The sequence below is a fragment of the Acanthisitta chloris genome, unplaced genomic scaffold, assembly GCF_000695815.1.
Source record: "Acanthisitta chloris isolate BGI_N310 unplaced genomic scaffold, ASM69581v1 scaffold46409, whole genome shotgun sequence".
Lineage (NCBI taxonomy): Eukaryota > Metazoa > Chordata > Aves > Passeriformes > Acanthisittidae > Acanthisitta > Acanthisitta chloris.
The window spans coordinates 1-12,568 of NW_008690555.1; the positions used below are offsets into that span (position 1 = coordinate 1).

The 12,568-nt window shown below is 40.6% G+C and overlaps 1 protein-coding gene across 1 annotated transcript; it reads left to right on the forward strand.

Annotated features, from left to right (window-relative positions):
• Window positions 1–203: 203 nt before the first annotated feature.
• DPY30 (dpy-30 homolog (C. elegans)) lies at window positions 204–5,250 on the forward strand. The gene is made up of 4 exons (XM_009081835.1): window positions 204–269; window positions 354–401; window positions 1,650–1,792; window positions 4,957–5,250. The coding sequence occupies exons 1-4, from the start codon at window positions 234–236 to the stop codon at window positions 5,027–5,029; spliced, it is 300 nt and encodes a 99-aa protein (XP_009080083.1). The 5' UTR covers window positions 204–233; the 3' UTR covers window positions 5,030–5,250.
• The last annotated feature ends 7,318 nt before the right edge of the window (window positions 5,251–12,568 follow it).

The window sequence follows — 12,568 nt, forward strand, 5'->3', positions numbered from 1 at the left end:
GATTTCTCCAGCTTCCCGCGCTGCGGGCGGCGGAGGTACCTCGAACCTTAATCCGCGTTCAAGTTTGGCGCGGGGGGAGCACGGAGCAGCTCCCTTTGCTCTCTGGTGATTGTGCCTTAGTAAATGCAAGTGGTGCGATGTCGCGTAACTCGCTCTAAGGTTTCATCTCAGCCTTTTTTTATTTCAGCTTTCCAAGGTTTCCTGCACGTCCGGCAAAGCCCACGCTTCCAGTCATGGAGGGGGAGCAGATTATGGAGGGACAGCCACAGGTATCGCAGGGGATGTTCGGTGTGCACAATGCTACGCGCATAAAAGGAGCGTTTCCACCTTGCTGACCTTGTGTTGTTTTACAGGTTCCAGAAAACCCTCACGCCGAATACGGCCTCACTGAAAATGTGGAGGTAACAAAGATTTTGTTGCTGTAAAGTACAGTGGAACTCATGTTCCTGATAAGTTGTTGAGCCTTAAGTATAACTTCAGCAGTTAGAATGTTCCTAAGGAAGTTAGGTGGAAATCAAGCCGAGATACCTGTCCCTTGCTGTAAACATATTTTCTGTTGTCTTGCTTCCATTATGCTGGATGGTACTGAAGTAAATAATTAATCTTTTAATGAGATGGATTTTTTTGAGGTATTCTGTGATTGTTAGGACATACATATGTATAATCTATTATATCAGAAAAAAATCAGACTTTTATTACAGGGATGGGTATAGAAGCAGTTGATGGTATTTCTGTGGAAGTATCAAAGGGAAAGATTCTTTTGTAGTCCGTAGAAATATTATACTAGAGTAATCCAATCTTTTTAATTGCTTATGCTGACAAGGAGTAGACACAATCCATTCTCTCACTATTGATAAGTGTGTAGGTTAGAATAATAACTCTATGGCATTTCTTTACTATTTCTCATTGAAGAAAAGCCTTCAGTCTCCCTCCATTGTGAGCTCCTACTCTGTAGGTTTTTGCAGAAACTGTTCCTAAACCTCTTTTGTGACTCAGCTTCCATCACAGAACTGTAATACAATGGATACATCAGTCCTGTATTGGTAGATTCACTTATGTTGCATTGAATACATTTGGTTTACTGGCAGTAGTAGGGTATAATTTTTAACTACAGTCAGTGGTGTAACATGATTCAGCACTTTTTGACCAACAAGCACCTGGAAGCCTTTTGCATATGTTTCCTTTAAAGTGTCCATCTATGCTTGACTAGAGCACAGTCTCAAAGTATTCCACTTCAGCAGAGACCTCTTTGTCAGGCTTCACCTGAATTACTTGTGCTTTTAGCATTTTGTGTTAGAAGGACTTACATACAGGAGCCTGTTCACCAGTACAGTTGGTAGTCATTCCTGTCTTAGTGGTGTAGAGTTTAAATCTCTGAACGTAAATGCAAAAGTAAAAATTAGAGTGATTGGGCGTCTTCTGTTCTAGAAAACTTGCAACTTTCTAACATTGTTTCCCCAAACTTAAGACTTTAACAGAAGGTTCCTCTGGGTTAGTTTCTTGTGCAAGGAAAAATGTGCACTTAAATTTTCTTAAAAGAGGTAAAGAAGATTGCAGAGAAGTGGGTATTTTGTTTGCACAGGCACTTCAAAGTAACTGTGGCTGCTGTTACCAATGTTCATTCATTCACTTTTTCTTTTGTGCCTTAGAGGATAGTAGAAAATGAGAAACTAAACGCAGAGAAAGCATCAAAGCAGAAGGTGGATCTTCAGTCACTACCCACACGTGCCTACTTGGATCAGACTGTTGTACCTATCTTGCTACAGGGACTTGCTGTTCTTGCAAAAGAGAGGTGAGATGCTTCAGTGTTCTTGTGTTCATAGGAAAAAGTAGGTCTCAATCTTGGGCAGTGTGTCACCTTTCAGGCCTCACGCACCACACACGGTTTTGCTAGTTCTAAGAACGTCATTACAACAAGTTTATGAACCTATGAATGACCATGCAGGATGTGTTCCTCACTTAGGTGCATATGGCATGATAAGAGTTACTTATTGAATATGTGATCTTCCAGTGAGGTGTGCTACTGCAGAAGTTTGGGAGGGAGAAGTGTTTGGATTGTTTTAAATTAATGTTACCACAAAATTCACCTTACAGAAGCAAGGCAAGAAGTTCTAGTTTTGAAGATTTTTGTAGTGTGGAGTTATAAAGAGTTCTGCTTGCCATCTGAAAGACAGACAAATCAGGCCTGCCATGCATCTTTGCTGGAAATTAAAATACTTAAGGATGAGGCTGAACCTCACTGTCAACACCGTAATAAGCAAACTGATAAGTTTGTATGAGTAAATATGCTGATGAGGTGCCCCAAATCTCTTAATAAGTCAGTGTATAAAGGTATGCTTGAGTAACAGCAGACAGTTGCTCATCTTCAGCAAATGAATTTCTAGCCTTTTGCTGTACCATCACTAGTGGCAAGTGGTACTGCATGTACCCATCTCTCAGTTTTGCTGAAATAGCATCAAAAGCTGGTATGAACGACCATAATTGCATCACAGCACCTGCAGTCAGAACAACTATCAGCAGTGCCTCAGCTTTAAAAGGAGTTGTGAATTTGCACTGCAGGGTACAGACAGCTAATTAGGCTCCTAGGAAGGTCTAGTCCATGCATACACCTGAGCAGTGTGTGCAGATCTTCAGCTGATGTCTGTGGGACTTCTGCTGCAGACTCCATGTAAAACACAGCCTGAGGCAGATACCCCACACTTACACTCTGGATACCTGTGTTACAGGCAAACTTTTTCTTTTCTGTTTTTTAATCTTCACTGTGGAAGGAGTTTGTTTTATGGAGACTCATCACAGGAGTGAAATTGGACCATTGATAAAGAGGTTGGGGTACATATAGGTTAAAAACCTAACAGTATGAAACTGCCAGGTCAAACTGGCTATTCACCTGAACATAATAAACCCCCAGGAGGGAGAAAGCTCAACTGTCAGCTCTGCTGTATGATCTTCTGCTTAAAATTAAACTGGAAAGTAACTAATGGATGCTAAGTTCTTTTTCTGACGAATGTAGAAATGTTCAGGGAACAGCCCAGGAGATCTGATGACTATTCCTGGAATTCAGTTGAAATTATCATCCAGGCTAGTGAGCATATGGATAAATTACATATTTGTAAGGAATCAACACAACTTTTATCAAGTCTTTTGTCTTGGAGTTTATTGAAGGAGTCAGCAAACACACATAAAGAAGTATGCAGATGATAGTCTGTTTGAATTTCTGGAAGTTTCTCACACAGTCATTCACTAAAAGCTTTCAAAGAGAGCTAGTTGCTGTGGCATTAAAGGAAGAACCTTTATGTATGTATTTATATAATTTATATAAATGATCTCTACACTAGAATCATGGAAAGGATCATTTATATCAATTTGAAGAAGTGGGTGACAAAATTTGTTAATGAGACTTGAGTTGTATGGAACAGGTTAGAGGGTTGTGTGTTTTGGTTTCTGTTGTTTGGGCGATTTTTTTGAAGTTGATCTGTATTAAAATGTACAGAACTTCATAAAACTCTGAATACTGCTATGAGAAATTGGAACTAGGAAAAAGTGAAGGATTGAATCCAAATAAACAGAATATTATGGACTTAGGAGGGTAGTAACAAACACCAGTGACAAAATGTTAGATTCTGAGTTGACAATTTCCCTTGTGAAAAAATATCTTTAAGCTGCTACATGTATACATGTATGTCCATGCATTCCTCATTCAAAAATAAGTCCTGAATGCTAGGACTTGGCAATTGAAAGGGTGAAACATATTAGAAATTGAAGGGGTGAAAAACAAGCACAATGTCACTATTTATGATGTTCTTGTGTTTTTAATATTATGTGTGATTCCAATTTCCCTGTGTTCTGTGAGAATGTGAAAAAGTAAGAAGAGTGACAAGGTGGTGAGAAGTATGGAATGCTACCTGTATACGGAGTGACTGAATAGTCCATACCTAGGAAAGAGACTTCTGGGAGGGAATATATTGGGAATCTGTTAAATCACAACAGCAAAGATAATTGGGATGGACTGTTCATTCTCTCTTCTAATGCAGTAATGAAGTGAAGCAGGTACCAAATTTATAATGAGCAATAGGAGCTGATCCTTCACAGGTCACATAATTAAGCTATAGAATTTTTTTGCCTTAGGTTGAGAACATTTAACATTTTATTTGTGCTCAAAAGGTAACTGGTCAAAGGTCTGGAGGAATCCACCCAGGGCTATTAAGACTGCTAGCTAAGAAATTGGTACATGCTTGGAAGCCAAAAGAATGACCCAGAGAAATAACTGGGCATGTATTCCGGTTTTTTATGCTCTCTGTAGGCATATTTGCTCCCTGCCAGAGCTTTGGTTTGACCTAGTGTGGAATAAGTAAGTTTGTCATTTATTCTGGGGACAGAACCCAGATTAGCAGGATTCATGCACAGTAGCTGGAGGAGCTTTTTGAAGAAAAAACTACAGACTAAGGCCAGTGATCAAAGGTGCTTATTACTGACTGCTTGCAAGTTACAGCACTTCTCAAACTTGGAAGTTTTGTTGTGTTAATTTCAGTTGCCAGAAACTATGAAAACAACTCTAATCCACAAAGCTACACAATGACCACTTGAATAAAATGATGCAAAAAAAAGCACTGACAGATTCACTTTTACTTAATATGAGTTAAAGAAATAGGCAAATCATGTAATATCCAATCACGTACACACAGTATGTATGCTTAGAGACTATACCTTAGGTTTAGGTATGTTCAGCAGTTCAGTAATATTGAACCAACAGTGACTGTGATCCCTTTCAAAAAACTTTCTCATCAGGCATAAACTGGGAATCTACAGTCACTCTAGGTAGTTGGTCATCCCTAAATCAATGCTTACAAGTGCTCAGGAGGAGTTATGTTGCTTTTAAGGGAAGGTTATTAGTTGTACAGCTACCTAATGTCATAGAGCAAAAGTAATAGCTTTTGGTTTACTTTCTTTTCTTTGCAGACCACCAAACCCCATTGAATTTCTAGCAGCATATCTTTTAAAAAACAAGTCACAATTTGAGGACCGAAATTAACTCCGTAGAAATGAGGACAATTTGACTGCTAGACTGAAATGTTTATTTGCTGTGATTTGTTTTCTGCTGTAAAAATCCTCTGGTCACGCTGTTGTCTTTCTTAGCTGCACAATTTGCTTTCTCTTTTGAGTTATTTAATAAAGAACACTTTACATTTAATTTGTTCTCTTGTTTTAAACTACCTATTAAGAGACTTTCAAAATAAAGTACTGAAACTGCACTACTGGATGAAAGTGAATGATTCCATGGGGCTGCATCACCTAAATGCATGAAACAAAGGGGAACATTTAATATGGGAATCACATGGCTGATAATGTATATAACTTAATTTGATTTTTATGTAGCACCCTCCACATGCAGCTTCCCTAAACAGAAAGCAAACAAATGAAGAACAAGTACAATTTATTTTGAGGAAATGTTTATTAAGTAGAGAGGAGGGAACTTAGTTCAGAACACCAAGAAGTGGGTTTAGTTAAATAATTTAGGTTCGGCAGCTTCACACCTGCAGTGTCCAGTGTTTCACATATTTATGTCAATGGATTGTGCTGTTCAGCATTTGTCATTGATCCCCTGTGACTGGTGTGCTGGATTTAGCTGAAACACAGTAACATTTGGAGGGATGCATAAAGGTCCTGTAATGAGTGCTCTGTACTGCTGCTCCTAGCCGGAGTAACAGAGAAAGAACAAACAGAATTGTGAAGTTGGAATGGACCCATAAGGATCAGCAAGTCCAGCTCACTGCTTCTCACAGGTCTGCTTAAATCTAAACCCTGTGACTAAGAGCATCATCCAGACATTCTTTGAGTTTTTGCAGGCTTCCTACCGTGCCCACTTCTCTGGGGAGCCTGTTCAGTGACTGGCTACCCTCTGGCTGATGAACCTTTTTGTGATGTCCAAGATAATCCTAATGTATGGCAGCAGAATATCAAGTACTCTGAATTTCCCTCCCCCCCCCGTTTTTTTTTCCCCCTGGGTCTTTTCCCCACTCTTAACACCTTTTTCTGACCCCTTGTCTATTTTTTCCTGTAATCTCAGTGCAGGTAAAGGCCACAAACCTCTGGGTACAATATAAGGAGTTGCAGCACAAGTCAGGGTCTGAGAGAAAGAATTAAGACAGAAAACAATATATTGTGAAATGATAGTATAAAAGCTCTGCAAATATGAATATTGTGATGGGAGAAGTGGCTTAGCAGGTTATTGGCAGTGTGTACAGGGATTAGACACAGCCCTCAGAATTCCTATTTTTGTTTCCTGATACTTGTAACAAGGAGCATAATGGATGTTGTTCACTAGCACTGGATACTGGAATCCAGATTATGTGTAGCTCAGGTTTTCATAGACTAAGAGAATAACCAGTAAACTTAGCTTCCAAGAGTTGCTAAATTAATCAAAATTCTAAATTTTTATTAAAAAAAGTTAATATTGCCACTTTACCCTGCCCATCTCCATTCTGTGTTTCTTGGCTAATTTGCTTTAACAAAGCAAGGAGTTAAAACCTTGCAAATTAAATTCTTTGCTGCATGGGTTGGCTTTGTTTCCCTGTGTGGTATTAAAGGCTGCATATTTTTTGGTAGTTGTGCATAAATTCACAAAAAGAGCTTACCTGGGTCTCTCCTTTGACTTGTTCTTTAATGACTTAAAGATACGCACTGTATGTAGGAGTGGCCAGAAGATAGAACCTTCAGAGGAAAAATAAAATTAACTGTTCAGTTGTCTACAAACTTGAAGGGAATGAGTTTTTTTCATTATTCCTAGTAGGAAGGCTCTCACTATTGCACATATTTCTTAATATGCTAAGAGGGAAACGTTAAATTAGTGCAGTCTCAGAGCAGTAAGACTGGGGAACAAATCCAAATTGAAAGAAGCCTGCAAACCCCAAACCAAGCCTAAAAAGCTTTATTTTGGAAAACGTACCAAAATTGTGAAATGAGATTACTAAATCTATTGCACTGTGGAGAACACAGGCTCCATCAAGCACCGACACTTAAAAAAGATACTGAAAGGATTTTAACAACAGTGTTTTGACTTTCTGGAATGAGTAATAACATTTAAGTGAAGACAAGGAGACACCATAAAGACTTGGTGCTGCTATTTTTATTGCTAAAGTGGCATTCCAAGGTTTTATAAGTACCAACACTGCAAGATTGTAAGAATTGTTAAATGCAGGGGGAGTCCGTGCTGCTCCCCAATTTCTGTGTTGAAAATTTGTGCAAAACTGTACAAGAAGAAGCAGTTCCACTATTAACCCCACCTAGACAGCAATTTTATATGGTCAAAACCTGAATTCAGAGTGCAGTCAGATGCCTTATCTTACAGTAACACTATAAGCAGCTGCACAAAACTTGAAACACTCTGGCTTTGTGCACAGCTCTTGCATCAACCTAGAGCCTCAAAGCATCAGTACCAGCCCTTAGGTGCCCTTAGGGCAGCAGCATGCCATCTCCTCAGCTGCTGGCATCACTGATGTATGGTGTCATCTGCTGCTGTTTTCCCATCTAGGCTAGAGATTCAATCCAAGAGAATGAAAAAGCCACGTTCACAAGGTGATGATGTTAGAAGACTTACTACAGCAGCTTTTCTGGTCAGCTTCCTCCGAGAAAATAAGTTGAAATGTTACTAGTAGCACTGAACTCACCGTCTCTAAGAATTCAATCAGTGATTCCTGCAAAAGTATGACAAGTCAACAAGAAAAGTGCAGCATGTTCCTTTACTTGTTAACTTGGCAGTTGAGATCTGCTGCATAGAGAATATTCTGATGGAATCAAGATAGCAAGTTACTACCTGAATAATGCAGTTCTCAGTTACAAAAGTCCAAATGTTCAAAGCATTTGCTTGTTTTAAACTATGCCCACTACAAAACATTGAAAGTTCTGTGAAGATATTGGACAGATACTTGCTGTCCCAGTTTAATCCAGAAAGAAGTACAATTTTTCCACAGGATTTGAGATAAATGTATTAATTTTTGAAGTACAAATCCATGTAGAGTAAAAGCTTGAATAAATATTTGAAAATGCTGAGTTCAGATGTATGAAAGGCCACTTCTGAGTAGCTGAGAGCCATTATCTCTTTGTTTTTTGAACAGTTATTTTTTAGTTTTCTCCACATCACCTTAGGTAACTGAGTCATTACATGTTCCAAAGGGCAGTAAAACTGAGCAGAAAAATAATATGGAATACCTGGTTTACACCATAGCACACCATCCAAGGTGACTATTTTAGATTTCCAATATCCAGAAGTTACTATTCAGTAACTGTGAAGGATTTATATCTATGAGTCATATGCAGTATTTTGAAGTCTGCCTTTTAAACTGCTTCCACCGAGAACATTATCTTTTACCTTAAAGGGAACAGTGACAGAAGAAAGGATTTCCCACTAAAAGCAATTCTGATCAAAGAATTCTACATCCTCATATTCTGAAGCCTGTTACCACCTAAATATAATTTGACTTGCCAAATGCTTTATTTTTTGCATCTCCGATTTATCAAGGATTTTCTTCCGAATCAGCACATGCCTTTGAGCTATCCATTTTATTCTCTGAAGTGCTGTCACTATTGTAAATGCAGTCTGATCAAAAGAACTTCTCTCTCCCCATCAGACTTTCTAGAAATAAAACAGCTGCTTTCAAACAAATGAAAAATCTGAGAAACTCCGAAAGACACAAGCAGGTGAAACCAGCATGCTGGAAAGGAAACATGAGAAGAATCCCCATGCCTACCACACTTGATGGAGTACAGGTTTTGATATATTCCCATCATTATACTAATTACATAACAAATTATTCTTAGCCGAGCCTTAGCTTGTGTTCCCTGTTCCATTTCATAGTCAGGATTCGTTTTCAGAGTTTTCATAGCCTAGATCACAGAATGCCAGCTGGTACAGCAAGAGGCGTTTTACCATGATGAAAAGACTATCAGCACCATTTCTGCTAATGTTCCCCATTCAAACACAGATTTAAGCGAGGAGTCCAAATGTAAATGTTCCATGAATAATTATGGGGCAGTTTACATCAGTGTAGTGCAGCGCTGACTAGGAATGTGTCATGTTCCTATTCCCAATGTGCTTTTAGCTCTCTTCTCAAAGTTTGCTTTGCAGTGATGCCTAATAGACCCATTTTCTGAGAGGTGCCTGAATCGATAAAGACTGCTGGGTGGCTACGAAGTATTTCCAGAATGGATAATTACCCACTGATATTACCTCAGATGCTATTACATTATGCAGGAAGTGGAGATATTTCCCTTGTAAGGACTGTGAAGTTTGGGGGATGTCTGCTTTTAACAGTGGAAGGAAGGACTGCTAGGAACAGCAGGTTCCTCAGATGCAGAACGACAGTTTATAGAGCAAAAAACCCAAACTGACAGTGAACAGCTTCCTGAAGAGGGAGGCAGGAAGTGGGCATTGTGAAAAGCATGACAGGAAAGAACACAGAATAAACCACGTGCAAGAGGACAATGAGAGCAAAACCCAAGAAAGCAACAGACCTTGAAAGCTGGGCCAGCTTAAAACACGTGCTATCCAAGCTGGGCACAGGGTGTCACTCAAGGAAAACTGCAAAAACCTAAGGATATCATACCACTCTTGCCATCCTCTGCCTTCACGCTTTTCTTCCAGGTCAGAAACAAACTGTCAACAGACATATATGGACAGGAGTGGTCTGTGCTTTGAGGGTATGTAGACTTGGGGAATTGTCCATGCCTTGTCAGTTCTCCCCTGCACATCAGAGAAAAATGACTGTAATTACAGCTCTGAACAGGTATTACTGGTCCCCATACAAACACTTCTTGGAAAAATTATGGACAAAGCAGAAGGATCTCCCAACCTGTCTTCAAATTTACTAATGGTAGACTCAGTGTCCAACTGTCCTCCAGCTTCCTTGGGCTCTGGAATGAGAGTGCTAGTTGACAACAGAGAAGGACAGAGATTCACTGGAAAACAGGCTGCCACGGTGTTTGCGGCACACAGCACAATTTAAGGATTAGCAGAAAAGCCTGTTCTTTCTGTGACCTGATAACACTGAGCTGTAATGCTCCTCTGCATCTACACGGATGCTATGATCATGTTACATCCAGTGAAAACTTCATCCTAATCTAGGTGAGAAAAAAAATACAAGGAAAGAAAGGTTAATGGGGAAAACAAGGGAGAAGGAAGCCTAAAAAGGAAGATCAAGGAGAAAAGGGATCCAGACTGTTATACAGCAACAAGAAGAAGAAATATATTTCAGAAATTCTAACAAGCAAACTGAAGAGGAAAAAAACACCACATAAAGAAAGGTAGTAAACTCAGATGAAAATACTTATGTTTTTACTTACTAAACCATCTAGATTACCACTCAGAAGTTCTTATAGTTTAATTTCCTTGGAGGGGAATTGCTTAGAGAAGATGAAAGCTCTTCCTCTAAATGGCAGGAATACCAGATAATTAAAAATTATTTTAACCTCCAGTTTCCCCAAGATGTTCTGCCTAGCAGACTCCTCTAACTGTTCTTTGTGGATTGTGGGACAATGGTGCATCAAAAAACAACTATATGGCATGACCCTTTTTAAAGTATATAACCACATTTATTTTTCTCCATGGAATAAAATTTATCCTCTGCTGCATATAGCTAACTTTATTGAGGGATTGGTAGTCAGTTCAGGGACTAGTCTCACTACTCAAGTAAAAGATTTGAGAGCTGTCAATGGGTATCACAACTGCCAATATTACTTTATGTTAAAGCAGGCAGGTAGGATAGTGCTTCCAGTCTAGGCAACAGCTATAACCCACATTAACCTTTCTCAAGACAATATCTGCAAAGTAACAATGGAATAGTGTAAGGACAGATAGAGCAGTGAAGGCTATATAAAGCATCAGACATTTGCTGGGATAGTCAGGCCCTATTTCCTTATGACAACCTACGAGAGATATTAATTGGAGACTCCAGTCCTTACTGCCTCTCAGCTGCATTGGGAGGCCAGTGCCATGGGTGCACTGATGAAATCAGCCATATGTCTGCAGCATGAGCTCTTCTGATCTTCAACACATACTGCCAACAATGCCTTTGTCCCCCACTTCCTTTGTTTTACTGTAAAAAAAAAATCAAAACAAAACCAAGCAAACACCCTACCCCCCCAACCTCTGCATTTTGCATGCATTTATAACTGGAATTTTCCAAGGGTTACATGACAAAGGGGAGGAGGAGAATGTTTCCTGACCTGGTCCATATATCTTCCACCTCACAAGCACCAGCCTGCTTTAATATCTTAATGGCTGCAGCCACTCATCTCTCCTGATGTGGCTTCCCTCTCTTCTGGTTACATCTCATACATCAGTGGCTAAAACTGCTTTTCCCCTTCCCTCTTTTGTACTGGCCACACACCCCAGCTCTGCCTTATTAGCTATTTTGAGCCACGCTTGACGTCTCCATGGCAGCAGTCCATTCACTGAGCTAATTAAAAAAATAAATAAATTAAAGGAGTAGGAAGGATTAAGCTGAGAACTGGAGACTTTCACATAGCTGCACTCCCACGGCCCTCACTCCATGCCATGGGCACAATGGCAGGGGGATGTGGAGAAGGATCTGTCCTAGTTCAAGGACAAGGAGCCTCAGCCCTGCAAATGCCCTGTTCCAAGGGCTGAGCCCAAGAGTTGGACTCGATTCTCATGGGTCACTTCCATACTCTGGTTCTGTGACACCGCTGCCTTGTCTCTGAATTGGAGAGACATGGATTTGATGGGTGGACCACTTGGTGGATAAAGAACTGGCTGGACAGTTGCAGGCAGAGAGTCGTGGTCAGTGGCTCACTGTCCATGTGGAGGCCAGTGAGGAGTAGTGTCCCTCAGGGGTTGGTGCTGGGGCCAACACTGTTCAATATCTTTGTCAGTGGCATGGACAGTGGGATTGAGTGCACCCTCAGCAAGTTCACTGATGACACCAAGCTGTGTGGGGCAGTTGACACAGCAGAGGGAAGGGATGCCAACCACAGGGACCTTGACAGGCTTGAGAGATGGAACAATGCAAACCCCATGAAGTTTAACAAAATGAGGTGCAAGATCCTACATCTGGGCCATGGCAATCCCAGGCACACCTACAGGTTGGGTGGGGAAGTAGTTGAGACCAGCAACGAGGAGAAAGGCTTGGGAGTGACAGTGGATGAGAAGCTCACCATGAGCTGCAGTGTGCGCTAGCAGCCCAGAAAGCCAATTGAATCCTGGGCTGCACCTAAAGAAGTGTAGGCAGCAGGTCAAAAGAGGTGATTCTCCCCCTCTACTCTGCTCTCATGAGACCCTGCCTGGAATACTGCGTGCACTTCTGGTGTCATCAGCATAAGAGGGACATGAAACTGTTGGAGCAAGTCCCGAGGAGGCCATGAAGTTGACAAGAGGACTGGAGCACCTTCCCTATGAAGACAGGCTGCGGCAGTTGGGGCTGTTCTGCCTGGAGAAGACTGTGTGGAAACCTCATAGCAACTTTTCAGTATCTGAAGGGTCTACAGGGGAGCCAGAGAGGACTATTTGTTAGGAGCTGCACTAATAGGTCAAGGGGCAATGGATTCAAACTGAAAG

What these genes read in the sequence shown, in the direction of transcription:
- DPY30 (XM_009081835.1), top strand. Translation starts at nt 234, where the DNA reads ATGGAGGGGGAGCAGATTATGGAGGGACAGCCACAG. An exon ending in TTATGGAGGGACAGCCACAG is followed by an intron (nt 270 to 353) that starts GTATCGCAGGGG and finishes GTTGTTTTACAG; the next exon opens with GTTCCAGAAAACCCTCACGC. An exon ending in GCTGTTCTTGCAAAAGAGAG is followed by an intron (nt 1,793 to 4,956) that starts GTGAGATGCTTC and finishes TTTTCTTTGCAG; the next exon opens with ACCACCAAACCCCATTGAAT.